This window comes from Tribolium castaneum, chromosome 3 (assembly GCF_031307605.1).
Source record: "Tribolium castaneum strain GA2 chromosome 3, icTriCast1.1, whole genome shotgun sequence".
Lineage (NCBI taxonomy): Eukaryota > Metazoa > Arthropoda > Insecta > Coleoptera > Tenebrionidae > Tribolium > Tribolium castaneum.
The window spans coordinates 21368007-21383836 of NC_087396.1; the positions used below are offsets into that span (position 1 = coordinate 21368007).

A 15830-nucleotide genomic window follows, 5' to 3' on the forward strand; every position below is an offset into this window, starting at 1 on the left:
TATTGATTATTTAAATGATGCTTGAACCATTTTTTTTTTGATTTTGTGGGAACATTTTAGTGTTAAGTTAGATTTAATTAAAGTTGTAGGTGAGACGTGACTAGTGATTTAATTCCAGTTTCATGTCTTGTTTATTGTACAAACTGTTGTGAGATTTGATTAAGTTTAGCAAGTTCGTAAATTAATAAACTTGGAACGTAAACTTCTCGAGTGTCAAATTTCCCCTAAACTTCCCCAAACACAATCAATCAAATTAAGGAGAAAATTATTTTTTATTATTCATAGTGTTTTTTTTTTTACAAATTATCATTGATGGCCTTAAGGAGCGGATATTTCTCCCCACATTTGCCCAAGAAGTCGTCAGTATCGAGCGACCAGACCATGGCTCCACCTAGCCCTTTTTCCTTCGCAAATTGCATTTTCAACTGGATTGACTTAACGTTGTCGAAACCGACCCATTGGTCGCCTTTGACCCTTCTTGGGACCTTTTGTTCGTCGTCCCAAGTCTCGGTCCAGTCGCTGTAAAGGGCACAAATCTCGTTGTAGCCCAGCATTCCAGCCTCGTCGGTGTAAGGGCCGGGTTGGCCGGTTCCAGTTACAGGGGCGTACAGTTCGGTGTTTGAGGGGTCAGCTAAGGTGAAGCTGCGTCCATAGGTTCCAATACCAATGTTGATTTTTTTGGGGTCGGCGCCCAAGTCAATCCAGTATTGGATTCCTGCAGCCTGGATTTAAATTTTAAAGTTAAATGTGGCATTTTAAAGTGAGCTGTGACTCCGAAATTAAGTTGGCAACACTGTATTTTTTTTAATATTAAATAATCTAAATAGAACACTCAACACAGAAAAGAACGTGAAAAGCGTGGTGAAAACGAACCTAAAATAAGCTTAGGTTTAGAAAAATCTAAAGAATCTAGAAAAAAATAACAAAAAAAAAGTTTCTACCTTGAAATAATAAATTTAAAATTAAAATTTTGAAAAATTAATAAATGTTTGTAGAAAAAAATAAAGACGAACTTCGAGACAAAACAAAAAATAATAGAGGTGAATACAAACAAAAAATTTAGAAAAAAAACGATGAAGAATCTAGAAAAAAAATATTAACGAGTTTAAAAAATTAATCAATGGATTCTAAAGAATTGGGATATAAATTTAAGAATCTAAGCAGAATTTAGAAATAAATTTAAAAAATTTGGGCAAAATTAAGAAAGAGTAGAGTTTACAAAAAACTATAAACGAATTTTGAGAAAACAAAAAAAAATTTATAAAAGGGTATTGATATTAGTCTTAAAAACATAGAAAAAAAGAAGATGATTAAAAAAGAAATAAAAAAGTATGCATACAGGCTCCAAAAACCTCTAAGAATTAAAATAAAAATCAAAAAATCTAAGCAGTAGAGTAGAATCTAGAAATCTATTTGTAAGTAATTTACAGCCAAACAAAGGCAAAAGTATAAAAAACAATCGCAAAAATTTAGAAGAAAATAAAAAATAAAGAATAATCTGGATGAAAACTAAAAAAAATCTATGAAAGGCTTCAGAAAGTAGTAGGATATAAATTTTAAAACGAATAGAAGTAGAATCTTGAATCTACAATTTTAGAAATAAATCTCGGAAAAAAAAACGAACTGGAAGACAACTAGTTTAAAACTAAAGAAATTAAAGACGAAATTCTAGAAAAAAATATAGAAAAAAATTAGAACAGAACACGTAAGAAAAGTCAAAAAACAATATTAAAAATTTAAATTACATGATAAACTTTGAGAAAAAAAAAGTAGAATTTAATATATGTAATCTAAAGATATAAGAAAAATCAGGAATCACCAAAAGCGTGTTTTTATAGAAGACGAATTAAAAAAAACTAAGGCAGAACTCAGTAAAGTGAGTTTACAAATAAATACCAAAAATCTAAAAAAAAAAATTAAAAAATAATTTAGAAAAAACGATGAAATTAGCCCACAGAGGTCTAAAAAAGTGAGATAAAAATTTTAAAACAAATAAATAGAATCTGGAAACAATAACATAAAAAAAATCTAAAAAAGACAAATTAAAAAAAACGAAAAAAATTAAAATAAAACTTTTTAGAGAAATTTTGAAAATGAGATAAACATTAAGAAAAAATCTAGAAAAAAATTGTGTTATCACTAAGAAAATAGAATCAAGCAGAGCGTTATCTAACATTGCCAACTTAATAAGAGACCATTTTGATTTAAATTTGCTGGTAAAAAACTTACAACATTGAGATCAGGATCTTGGTCCAAATGTGAGGCATAGAGAGGTGCATTCTGTCCCACCCATTGCTCCCAATCGCCATGGTAGTCATACGTCATCACATTGATCATATCAAGATTACTACAAGAATAAAAAAATAAAAAAAAATTATTTGGAATGTGGTTAAACTAACTCAGAAACAGCTTTGGCATTAGGGTAGGAAATATCAATCGAACCAGTTCCACCAGAGACTGCAGCCGACAGCAAATAACCCTGGGCATTTAGCGCCGATTTGAGTTCACCCAAAAGTGTGATAAAATTGTCCTAGAAAAATAACAATAAGTTTTAAAATTTCTGGTAAAAATTATAATAAAACTTACGGGATCATTTGCCTCATCCCCATCCCTTTGTCCCGGGTACTCCCAGTCCAAGTCAAACCCATCGAAATTATTCTCCTTCAAGAAGCTCAAAACGCTGGTCACTAAAGTCGCCCTTTTACCAGGATTTTTCGCAACTTCGGAATACGTGGTCGATCCTTCGTTCCACCCTCCCATACTGAGCAACAACTTCAAGTCGGGGTTTTGTTGCTTAAGACTCACCAAATGCTTGATTTCCTCTAAAAAAAACCGATTGATTGGCAATTCTAATGACTAAAGTTTTTATTTGAATTTATACCAAGACCAGTGATTTCCCAGTCGTCCAAAATATTGATAGTACCATCTTCGTTAAGTCCAACAAACGCGTACAAAATGTGCGTACAAAGAGTGGGGTCCACGTCTTTGGCTGCGAATTGGCCGTCGCCTTCACGGTAGATCGTCCAGCTTGTGAAGTAGCAGACGACGTTTGCTGAGGAGGCGAGGCCCAGGGAAAGGGCCAAAAGGGCGAGGATTGCGGCCGATTTCATTGTAGTGAGATTTGGGAAAAATTGACGTTGTGGTCGCATTTATAGCCGTTTTTGATCGATAACGTTGTTTGTGTTTGACTTATCTGAAGATCCTCTCGATTTTGAGGGTCAGTTGTAATAATGTTGACGTGACTTGAAATAATACTTGGAACAGATAATGTAATTTTGGAAGATTTGCATCAGGTTATTTTTGACTGCTTAGAGGGTTCCTCAGTTTAGATTAGATAGAAATCAGGCAAGTTTTTGGTTTTATTTTGTTGTACTTGCATCAGACCATTGTTTAACTAAATAGTTTTTAATTGAATTGATTTCATCGTTTTAACACATTTTTTTGTTGAGGCAAATTGTTGTGATTAAAAACATGCCGTAACGGTTTTCCTGACGAGTTGAATACAAGATTTTGTAAAATTTGGTAAAGTATTTCAAAATTTCGATATTTATGTTATTGTGAAAAAGTGCACTACTTCAGAAAAAGCAGAATTTTTTTTAATATAAAAACTTAGAACAATAAAAAAATCAAAAAAGGAGAACAAGTTTATAGAACCTAAAAATAAATTTCAAAAAACAATTAGAAAGGAATCTACAGCAGAAGAGAGGCAAGAGTTTAAAAAAAATTAACAAATGAATCCCAAAAAGTAAAAGAAAAAATAGCGAAATTCTAGAGAAATGCCAAATTTCTGAACTAAATTAAATATAACTGGTTGAAATTTCGTATTACAGAAAAATATTCAAAATATAGATATATTAAATTATTTGTAACTTTACTTCAATATTTTTTGTTGTTATCCACATTTTATTAATTTTTGGCTTAAAATAACTGAGACAAATCACTTGAAAATACAATGTAAGTTGGGAAACTTACTGGGAAACTGGGAAAAAAAGCTCGGAATATGAGAATTTTTAACACTTTATTTTTTTTATTGATATCAATTATACAAAACAATGTGTTTAATTTTTGATTGCTTTATTAACAGCCTTCAACAGTCCATTCTTCTCGCCACAGAACTCGTGCATATCGTCGGTTTCAATGGACCAAATAAACACACCGGCTAGATTCTTCTCTTTCGCATATTCGGTCTAAAAACCCAATTTAATTTCCACTTTTCACAATTCCTAACTTACTTTAATTGTAACGGATTGTTCATTATCGTAACCAATCCAAAACGTATCCTCGTACATGTAGGGCACTTTCATATCGTCCAAAAACACCACAGTGCCATTTCTATGAAATTCACAAATCTAGCAAACAAAAAAAGTAACATCAAATAAAAAATGGAAAAAAATAGTTACTTCATTGTAGCCCAAACTGCCCAAGTTGACTGTGTATGGCCCGGGTTCGCCAGGAGCCGCCGTGGCGTCATTAAGCCCATGTTTGCTGGGGTCAGAAAGGATAAAATGATGGCCGTAGAAAGCAATTCCGATTGTGACTTTTTGTGGGTCTGCACCACCATCCAACCAGTACCTAATTGCAGCATCGGCATTGCGATTTTGTTGCTGCCAATCACTTTCGTTGACCCCTCCATAAAGGGGCGAGTTTTCGGCAGTGAAACCGGCCCACATTGCGTGGAAGTCATAAGTCATGACGTTTATAATGTCCAAGACACTGAAAAAATAGAATGAAAATAGCTGCTTTTTCTCAAAGTGGTGTGCGAAATTAAATCAAGTTGGCAACAATTAACGATAAGAAAGTTTTACATAAAAATAAAAAAATAAAAGAAGAAAAAAAACAAAAACTATAAATTTTTCTCTAAATTTTTTCCATATTAGAAAAAGCAATTATTATAAAAGAAATCTAGAAAAAATAGAGAGTAAAGAAGAGAGTCTAAAAAATGTAATAAAATAAACTTGAAGGCAACAATTACAATAATAAATTTTTAGAGATAAGTAGATATATATCTATATACCACAAGGTAACAGAAGAATCTTTAAAACACAAAATTCAGAGAAAAAACGAGAGAAGAAAACAGAAAAAAATCTTATTTTTTTTTAGAAAATTGACTTAAAAATGTAAAAAAACGCAAATTACAGTCGGCAAATGATAATGAAGTTTGGAAAAACCAATGATGCCAACTTAAAATCACAGTCACTTTGATAAAAAATTGAGTATTTTTTACTTGGACATTGCCGGGATGTCATAGCCCCCAACTTCCCCCGGGATGGAGTTGACCGCAACCGTCAACAAATACCCCTTGGGTGCGAAAGCGTCCTTCAACCCTTGCAAAAGCCGATTAAACGTCGCTTTATCCTGCGGATACTCCCAGTCGACATCCAAACCGTCATAGTTATAAGTTTCGAAAAATTCAATAGCGCTACTTGTCATATTTTTCATTTTTTCTGGATCGTTAGCAGCTGCTACGAACGAGTCAGGGCTGGCTGTGGCCCCACCCACGCTAAGCATTACCTTCAAGTTGGGGTTTTTCTCTTTTAGGGCACTGACTCGTTTGAGACCGCCTTGGTTGATGTCGTTTTCTTCGTCCAAAACCTGGATATTGCAGTCTTTGTCTAGACCAACGAAGGCGTAGTTTATGTGAGTGCACAGGTCAGGGTTGATGTCTTCAGGGACGAATTGGCCGTTGCCGGGCCTCTGGGCCCCCCAACTGGCGTAATAACAAATAACCTTGTCTGAAAAAAATATAAAAAATTGGGTTTGGAAAAATTAAATTACGGACCAGTCGCAGCATGAATTTGAGTTGTTGTTAACGCGAAAAGGGCGAGAATTACAAATTTTGGAAACATTTTGTGTGTTTCACTTACAAGTCTGGAATAAATTGTTTCGAGTCGCGTTTTTAATAAATAAAGCTCAGAAGACACTTGTGATGATATCAGAAGTGTTCTCGTTGATTGTTGTGACAAATAAAAAGTGATTTTATCACAAGTGTTTCAAAAATTGTTTTTCTGGAATTCAAATTTGGGTATTATCTAGAAATAAGAGGGACTTCTATAATAGACTGCATAAAACTACTTACAACAATTACAACAGTCATAAAACGAAGGATAAAGTCTAATTAAATTAATGAAAGATTTAAGGAAATATTTAAATTAGGAGAAGTAAGGAGAAATCTATAGAAAAAATAAACGTGAAAATTAAAAAAATCTAAGAAGTGTCAAAGCAGCTAAAAAAGATTTAAAGGTGAGACTGAATAAAAAGACGTTTGTAAAAAAAACTTAAAGAATTTTTAGGCCACGTAAATAATAAAAAGAAAAAAAATTAAGAGAAAATCAAAATCAATTAGAGTCATAAATTTATTTGTTTATTTTTTACAATTTTTATACAATCAACTTTTGATTGCTTTATTAATTGCTTTCAAAAGCCCGTTCTTTTCGCCACACAAGCCATGCATGTCGTCAGTTTCAATGGACCAAATAAAAACTCCAGCTAGATTTTTTTCTTTCGCATATTCAGTCTACAAAAAAATTAATTAAATTATTTTCTTGTAATAACTGACTTACTTTAATTGTGACCGACTGTTCATTATCATAACCGATCCAAAAATCGCCATCATACAAATAGGGCACTTTCATGTCATCCAAAAACACCACAGTGCCATTTCGATGAAACTCACAAACCTGAAAGCACAATTTTTCAACACTTTAACAATTTTCTAATAAAATGATAACTCGCCTCATTGTACCCTAAACTGAAGGTATTGTTAGTGTATGGACCTGGATCTCCAGGTCCTTGAGTGGGAGCGTCTAGACCATGGTCATTCGGATTTATTTTGTAAGTGTGGCCGTAGAAAGCAATCCCTAGGGCGATTTTTTGAGGGTCTGCACCTCCGTCTAACCAGTAACGTATTGCAGCATCTGAATTGCGGTTGTCTTTGTTCCACTGACTCTCGTTATCGCCCCCATACAAGGGCGAATTTTCGGCAGTGTTGCCCCACATTGCGTGGAAATCGTAGGTCATGACGTTGATCACGTCCAAAATGCTACAAATACACAATTTTGGTAAATTTTGACGAAAAAAATCTAGAAAATCAAGACAAAATTTAGATTAAAAAAACTAAAGAAAAGTCTCAAGAAGAATTGATCGTAGAAGGCTGAGAAGAAGCTAGACATAAAAAAATTAGATAAGGTTCTAAAAAAAAAACTGACAAAGTTATGTCAAGAAACTATTGCTTAAGTAAAGATAAATTTTTTTTTTAAACTTTGTGATTAAACTGAAAAATCTGTGCAAGGTGAAACTAGAAAAAAATTGTACAAGAAAGACTAGATACGAATATAAGAAATAAAAAATATATAAAAAAATCTAGGCTAAAATCTAAAAATAAAGCCAAAAGAAGAGTTCGAGAAAAAAATTACAGCAGAAAGAAAAAAATTTAGAAAGAAATCTAGACGATATGAGATAAAGCAAAACAAAATTAAAAAAAAAATACTAAAAAAGTAAAATATATAAACGAGCATTTAACAAGAAATTAAAAAAACATAGGAAAACTTACAGAGTTTAGAAATGCACCTGAAGAAAGGACGGCAAAATGCTTTATACAAAATTTTAAGTTTAAAAAAAAAACTTTTAGAGATGAATCATAAGAAAAATTGAGGGATTTTAATTTTAGAATAAATGTAGAGAAGAATCTATGAAATTGCATTTAAGAGAAAATCAAATAAGAATTAAAAAAGAATGAATAAAAGAAGATAGAAAAGACCTGGAGAAAAAAAGATTTAGAACAATTTCAAAAAATTAAAAAAAAATTCAAAACACAGAAATATAAAAAATCTAGAGGAGAATCTACACGACATAACATAAAGCTAGACAAATTTTTTTTTAATTAAACAAAAGTAGAAAAAGATAAACGAGCATTTAAAAAAGATGTATAAATATCCTAAAGTATAAGAAAAAATTGTAGAAAAAAATAGAAAAGCTAAGTAAAAATACTCACTTTGACATTGCTGGAATGTCGTAGCCGCCAACTTCCCCCGGAATTGAGTTAACAGCAACAGTCAGAAGATATCCTTTAGGTTCAAAGGCTTTTTTTAGAATTGTCAAAAGATCAATGTAGGTTCCAATGTCTCCACCTCGGGGGTACTCCCAATCGACATCCAAACCATCATAGTTGTATTTTTCGAAAAATTCAATCGCACTATTGGCCATTGCTTGGCTCAAATCGGCACTATTTGCAACTGCTGTGAAAGTGCCAGTGTCTGCAGCAGCCCCACCAATACTCAAAAGTACCTTCAAATCAGGGTTGATTTTTTTCAAATCGCTTACGCGTTTCAATCCCTCTGTAGGTGTAGAAACACAGAATGGTTTAAATTTTTTGTTTGTGAATCAGAGAAAAACAAACCTTGATTGATGTCGTTCTCCTCGTCCAAAATTTGCAAACTTCCGTCTCGGTTAAGGCCCAAGAAGGCGTAATTGACGTGCGTGCACAAGTTGGGGTCGATGTCTTCGGCGACAAATTTGCCGTTTCCGGGCCTGGTGGCCCCCCAACTAGCATAATAACAGATCACTTTGTCTGGAAAATTATGATAAAATTTGCTGAATAAAGTATTTGGAGACTGACCTGTCGCTGCGAAAGCTTGTGCGAAAAGCACAAAAATTGGCAAAAGCTGTAGCACTTGCATGGCTGCGAGTGAAAAACACTTTTGGAAATATTCGAGAGCTTTTAAATTTTATTATCGGGTTGTTTGCGTAGATTTGGGCTAAGATAGGACGAGTTGTTGAAAAATTTGAGTGTCCAAAGCATGGCATCAGGTAGTGATAACGTTATCACTTTGTGTTAGTGTTGTACAAAAATAAAAATGTGTTATGTAACTAAGAATAAAAATAAAATAAGGGAAAATGTGAAGAAACAGTCTGAAAAATATTTGATTTTGAGTTTTTCATGATTTCTTTAATTTTTTTTAAATGATTTGCTCTGGTTTAAAGTAATTTAAAAAACAGAATTAAGAGGAGAATTGAAAAAATAATTGATAAAAACAAAGAATAAAAAAATATTTAAAAATCATAAATTAAGAAAAAAACAAAGAAGATTAAGAAAGAACTTAAGGAACAGTTTTGGTTAGGGTCATAGGCTAAAAGTATGTTATGCTATTATTAAGGATAAATATGAAAGAAAAAAATGAAATAGCACTAATCAGAAATTTTTTTGCTTTTGTTATTATTACACATTCTTTAGAAAAAGTCTTATCTAATCTTAAAATATTGGACCTGAGTTTATTTTTATGTACGTAAGCGCATCGATTACTCAATTTTTTTGTAAAATCAAGAAAATCTTTATAATTGTAACCAACTTTTACAATCTTTTCAATATCTATAACACCTGTAAAAATTTAAGAAAAATGTAAAATGAATCAGAAAAAGAGGGAAAACTGAGACTATAAAGTCTGGGTAAAAAAGTAGAAAAGTGTTTGAAGATAAACCTACACTAAAATTTAAAGAAGAATTTAAAGTATGCCAAAGTATGACGAAAAAAAAAAGATTTACAGTAATCTATTCAAGAATCTAAAAATTCTTTTGAAAAAAAATTGTCCAAAAAAAATTGAAAAATTTTGAAAATCAGAATGTAGAATAAAAATAAGCAAACAACAAAACTTCTAATGTTGAAAACAATTTATCTGTTAAAACTTAAGTTCACCAACAAATAAACAAGTTTAAAACCTACACCAAGATCGATTATTATCTGTTCTTGTAGCACCTAAGAGGATCAAACTGAAGATGATGCATTATTTCAAATCTTGAACTTTATTTCAACACTCAAAACCATACTTAATAATAATCTATAACATTCCTAAAAAAATTAAAAATAAAGCTGACTACATACCCTACCAACTACCGAATTAAAACCATCTTCTAGTTGTCAAAAAATGAGTGATTTTAGGCACTTAAACCCCCTAGATCTCCAATTAAAAGTAAGGCCAATTTTCCTATCTTGAGAAGTAATTAGCGGATCGATAAACACTTGACTCACAATATACACAGATAAAATCGCCTCATTTTCACACTATAAAACGATTCTCACGTTGACTCAAATCAGTCAACACCAAAATGTCGAAACTTCTAGCAATCCTCGCCTTCGCTAGCGCCTTCATGGTGCTCTCAGCCTCGGCTGGTAAGTCCCACTTACCGTCTTATCCCTTCAAGCTTAACTTGTTTCCAGGCAACGTGGTCTGTTACTTCGCCAGCTGGACCATCTACAGGCCCGACAATGGCAAATTTACCGCCCTTGACACCGACCCCAACCTTTGCACCCACATCCTGTACGCTTTCGTCGGTCTCCGAGAAGATGGGTCCGTATCAGTTTTGGACGACTGGGAAATGACAGGACTTGAAGAGCTTGCCCATCTGATGAGTCTCAAAGAGAAAAACCCCAACGTTAAAATTCTCCTGAGCATGGGTGGATGGAACGAAGGGTCCCAGAAATATTCGCAAGTGGCAGCTAATCCAGGATTGAGGCAAGCAATGGTCACGTCAGTGTTGAGTTTCATTGACCAGTATGGGTTCGATGGGTTTGACCTTGACTGGGAGTACCCATGTCAAAGAGGAGGTGTTGATGAGGACAAGGTCAACTTTGTCACCCTTTTGGGCGAATTGAAGTCGGCTTTGAATGCTAAAGGAATGATCCTTTCGGCGGCTGTGTCCGGAGGAATCGCTTCCTGCAAGCTTTCGTACGACATTGCCAAAGTTGCAGAGTAATTATCCAATTGTGTCATTTTTCGGAATAATAGTACCATGTTCTAGGAACTTGGACATGATCAACGTCATGGCCTACGACTTCCATGGGGCTTTTGAGCCTTTTGTTGGCCATTACGCTCCGCTTTACGCCTCCCATTTGGACCAAACCGACGAGCAAAAAACCCTCAATGTTGTAAGTACTTGGCCCCAGAAAACCACAAACAATTAATTACGATTGTTTGAAGGCCGCTGGTATCCAGTACTGGCTCGATGAAGGAGCACCACCCAGCAAAATCAACCTGGGTTTGGGATCGTATGGTCGTGGGTTCGCTTTGGCCGACCCTACCAACACCTCTCTCTACGCTGCGACCTATGGGGGTAGCGAAGCTGGGCCGTACACCCGTGCCATGGGTGTGATCGGGTACAACGAAGTGTGCGAGCTTTACAGCGACTGGGATTATTTCTGGGATGACGAACAACAAGTACCACATATTGTGAAAGGGAACCAATGGTTGGGTTTCGATGACCCCAAGTCGATTCAGTTGAAAGTCGAGTTTGCCAATTCGAAAAATCTGGGTGGTGTTATGGTCTGGTCGTTGGATACTGATGACTTCAGGGGGATTTGCGGAAATGGGCCTTATCCCATCTTGAATGCGATTAAGAATACTTTGCACTGATTGAATGTGATGATTGGGTTTAGAAATAAATTTTTTATTCAGTATTTTTGTGTTTTATTGACAACAATTAACAAATGATCGAAAAATCCAAAACTTATTACTGAATGTTTCGTTCTGCAGATTTTTATTCCATTTATTATAGACCTTATAGTCGACTTGGCTAGACTTTCTCTGGCGAACTTTAGATTGTATCGTCATTAAGAAGCAAAAAAATAAACCCGGATTTTTTGGGCCAAAATTGGCAAAAAAAAAAGATTATGTAATTTTGTATAGTATTATGGACAAACACTAAAAATTGTTGTTTTCGTTATTACTTAATTTAACAATGAGTACTATTAATATTTTTTCAGTTAATATATTTTATTATTTATTAAATTTATAATTAATAACAATACTTTTGAGGATTCTTTTCTTTTAGACAACTGAAGACTATTCTTTATTAATATTTAAACGGTAGTAGTATTGACAGAGAATTATTATCTCAAACATAAAAAGTCCAACCAAGAAATAAATCATTAAAAAAATGTTGTTTATTTTTAAGTACCCACCTATTATGTACAAATATATAATCAAAAAATATTTATTAAAATAAATTAAATTATTGATTAAAATTAGTTTATAGTACAGTTAATAAATTGTAGATAAAATAATCGTTCTTAATTCTAATTTAACAATTCTTGCAACAACTGTTGCTAATAATTTAAATCAGGATTAAAGGCCATACATTATTTATAAAACTCAGTCTTAGTTTATCGGCTATTTCTAGTCTTGTTTTTATATTATACAAGTTGAGTCCACTAATAGTATATTCTTACTATACTTATGTTAAAAACTAATAATAATGATCACAGTCGCTGAAAAAATATTTTTTAAATGTTTAAATGTTATTTAGCACAAACAGTTTGCAAAAATATTGTTTCTAATTTTGAGTAAATATTAAAAAGAAGTTTATTCGTTATGTAGCTCACATTTAGTAGTAGAAATTCGCAATTAATTTGAGTTTTTTCAAAGTACGAGACATCTAAGTTTTATTTAATACAACATTAATTAATTTTTATTATGCCTAATAATTAGAATCGAGTTATAATTTATTTGGTTACGACCAAATTAATGGCGAATTTGATTTTGAGAAGAGTTAAATAATGTGCGCTATAGATTGTGACCGACACAACGATTATATTTTTGGGGAGGTTTTTCGGACTAGCGACAATTTTTTTACGATAATATTTTACGGAAACAACATGTCAGTATTATAAATAATAAGAAAAAAATCAACGACTTAATATTAATTAGTTTATTTCCGAAACATTTATTTCCGAGAAATTTTAGTTTTTGAGAAAACAGAAAATACTTTTAACAGAACAGAATCACTTTGTTCATACTTTATAGTTTTTAACATGTTCTTTGATTGCCTTAGAGTTGTCGTCGAAAGAAATTAGAAAGAAAGTGTCTTTAGTTATTAATTTTTTGGAATAGTTTGGAATTTTTCTAGATTTTTAAAATAGAGTTATCAGATGATCACAATTAGACACACTTGTAATTTCCAAGATAAAGTGTCAAATTCGTAAAAATAAGTGACGTCACAGTTGTTCAAAAATAATTGTATCTTTTATCAAATTTAAACATGTTAAAACATCGTGTTCGAAGACCCCCAGCCAAGCCCTCTAGATCAGCGATACCATCACAAATACTTAACTTTATCAAAATTTTGCATTTCTAAAATAACAAACACGCCATTATCTTGATTAGAGTTCGAATAAAAGCTGGTAGATTCACACCGACTTAAACAATGCAAAATTGTTGTCTTTGGCGACATGGCAAACATCTTGGCTCTCCTTGCTGCTTCCAGTGCCTTTCTGGCACTAGCCTCGGCTGGTAAGCGCCACTTTCCTCCCACTTATTACCCCTCTGACGGTACACTTGCAGGAAACGTGGTCTGTTATTTTACCAGCTGGACCATCTACAGGCCCGACAACGGCAAGTTTACCGCCCTTGACGTGGACCCCACGCTTTGCACCCACCTTTTGTACGCGTTTGTCGGTCTTCGAGATGATGGAGTCGTATCAGTTCTCGATGACTGGGAAATCACCGGATTAGGTGATTAAAAATTGTTTTTTTTTTGCATTTTTTGACGTAATTGTAGATGAAATGAACCATTTGATGAGTCTGAGGGAGAAAAACCCCGACTTGAAGATTATCCTAAGTATGGGAGGGTGGAACGAAGGCTCTTATAAATACTCAACTGTTGCCAAAAGTGCGGCTTTGAGGGCGACCATGGTACAGTCAGTCCTCAATTTTACCGATGTTTGGGGTTTCGATGGGTTTGACCTTGACTGGGAATACCCATGTCAAAGGGGAGGTGCTGATGAGGACAAAGTCAATTTTGTCACTCTTTTGGGCGAATTGAAATCGGCTTTGAACGCTAAAGGAAAGACGCTTTCAGCGGCTGTGTCCGGAGGAATCGCTTCCTGCAAGCTTTCGTACGACATTGCCAAAGTTGCAGAGTAATTATCCAATTGTGTCATTTTTCGGAATAATGGTACCATGTTCTAGGAACTTGGACATGATCAACGTCATGGCCTACGACTTCCATGGCGCTTTTGAGCCTTTTGTGGGCCATTACGCCCCACTTTACGCCTCCCATTTGGACCAAACCGACGAGCAAAAAACCCTCAATGTCGTAAGTACTTGCCCCCAGAAAACCACAAACAATTAATTACGATTGTTTGAAGGCCGCTGGTATCCAGTACTGGCTCGATGAAGGAGCACCTCCCAGTAAAATCAACCTGGGTTTGGGGACTTACGGACGTGGGTTCGCTTTGGCTGACCCCACCAACACCTCTCTGTACGCTGGTACTTACGGTGGTAGCGACGCTGGGCCTTACACCCGTGAGATGGGAGTGATTGGGTACAACGAAGTGTGCGAGCTTTACAGCGATTGGGATTATTTCTGGGATGACGAACAACAAGTGCCACATATTGTGAAAGGGAACCAGTGGCTGGGTTTCGATGATCCCAAGTCGATTCAAGTCAAGGTTGAGTTTGCTAATGAGAAAAATCTGGGTGGGGTTATGGTATGGTCGTTGGACACCGATGACTTCAGGGGGATTTGCGGCAAAGGGCCGTATCCCATTATGAATGCGATTAAGCAGACCATTAAATAAAACAATGAGAATAAATTTTTTAAGTATTTATTTGTGTTTTAATTACATCGAGACTAAAAAAATACAAATTTATTTTTACTAATTTTTTTATAGTTACGAGTAAAAGATTAAAAGAAACGTTAAAGAATTGCCAAATTTAATAAAACGACTATTTTAAAACATGCATTTTTCTTGGCAGCTGAATGAACCCCAACTACTCTGAATAATTTTATTTAAAGTATAATTTTGTGGCGGGTTTTTGAGTTTTTTTTGTTTTGTTTTGGAAATTTTACTTAATTTTTGTTTTTTTCCTCAACAGCGCGATTAAAGCTATTTGTGCGTAATATCCTCGGCCATGATTTGTGAGTACAACTAATTTAAGAAGAGAAAAAAAATTGCAGATTTTTTTTGACAATCTAAAAATTCTAAAAGACATTTTTTTATAAATTAATTAAGTTAAAAGTTTATATCTCAAACACAAAAAGTCCGTCAAAAAATAATTCAACTACAGAAAATCTGATTTATTTCAAGGTATTTCGTAGAAAATCAAAATATTTACTTAAATTTAAAATAATATACGTAAAAGATATAAAGCTTCCATGTGGTGTAAAACGTGTCTTCTTAAAACAGAAAATATTTTTAGCAATAAAATGTGCATAATCATTTTCTAGTTTTATGTGTTTTTTTTATTTACCACCTTGTATACAACACCTTGAGTATAATAAAAACATTTTAGTGTAATTTGAGTAGATCTATCAGATAATTAAAATGGCATGTTAATATTTCAAGTAGGAAAAGAGTTATGGACCGATGACACATTCCTGAATCACGCTGTATGTCACAGCTAATGTGTAAACTTGTTTTTTTTATAAACTAACTGATCAGTTAGCAAACTAGCCAAAATCCTTGGCTAATTCTAAGTAAATATCGTATCTATTCAATAAAAAAAATCACAGCTTCATGAGCTCAAGTCAAATTTAAACTGTATTAATATTAAATAAATTAAGAAAAAGTTTCCAAAATAAAGTACAACTTAACAAGAAATTAGAAATGCTTTGAAATTTTATTATTTTTTAATATTCAACAGTAGAGTAGGTAGTTTTTTCTTTTTAAATGACACGTATTTAAAAAATTTATAGAATTCGTTTCACAATGTTAATTTTAATAATTATTGCTTTCGTACTTCAAAATCAAATTGTTCTGACAGGTCCACTTAGCAGTTTTGAAGTAGTACTTCAGAAACGGCTAAAAATAACCCGTATCTCAACGCATTATTAATCATCCT

General features: G+C 33.6%; 4 protein-coding genes across 5 annotated transcripts; 2 read left to right on the forward strand and 2 right to left on the reverse strand.

The window, feature by feature from the left end:
• Positions 1-253: 253 nt before the first annotated feature.
• On the reverse strand, positions 254-5936 carry Cht13 (chitinase 13). Of its 2 annotated transcripts, XM_015981292.2 has the most exons (10): positions 5780-5936; positions 5225-5732; positions 4401-4713; positions 4233-4349; positions 4065-4187; positions 2882-3146; positions 2587-2822; positions 2400-2530; positions 2230-2347; positions 254-722 (listed from the first exon to the last, which is right to left on the reverse strand). In XM_015981292.2, exons 1-10 carry the CDS (start codon positions 5844-5846, stop codon positions 297-299), a joined length of 2304 nt encoding a protein of 767 aa, XP_015836778.1. In that variant the 5' UTR covers positions 5847-5936; the 3' UTR covers positions 254-296.
• Positions 5937-6335: 399 nt separating this feature from the next.
• Positions 6336-8772, reverse strand: LOC661771 (acidic mammalian chitinase). Its single transcript, XM_967912.4, has 6 exons — positions 8615-8772; positions 8396-8566; positions 7991-8333; positions 6733-7039; positions 6561-6677; positions 6336-6514 (listed from the first exon to the last, which is right to left on the reverse strand). Exons 1-6 carry the CDS (start codon positions 8673-8675, stop codon positions 6386-6388), a joined length of 1128 nt encoding a protein of 375 aa, XP_973005.1. The 5' UTR covers positions 8676-8772; the 3' UTR covers positions 6336-6385.
• Positions 8773-10098: 1326 nt separating this feature from the next.
• Positions 10099-11446, forward strand: Chi-3 (chitinase 3). Its single transcript, NM_001039426.1, is given in 4 exon segments — positions 10099-10162; positions 10211-10742; positions 10792-10918; positions 10971-11446. Coding segments are annotated over 4 exon segments (1155 nt in total). The 3' UTR covers positions 11403-11446.
• Positions 11447-13208: 1762 nt separating this feature from the next.
• On the forward strand, positions 13209-14594 carry Cht9 (chitinase 9). Its single transcript, NM_001044631.1, is given in 5 exon segments — positions 13209-13277; positions 13329-13499; positions 13546-13906; positions 13956-14082; positions 14135-14594. Coding segments are annotated over 5 exon segments (1152 nt in total). The 5' UTR covers positions 13209-13216; the 3' UTR covers positions 14567-14594.
• The last annotated feature ends 1236 nt before the right edge of the window (positions 14595-15830 follow it).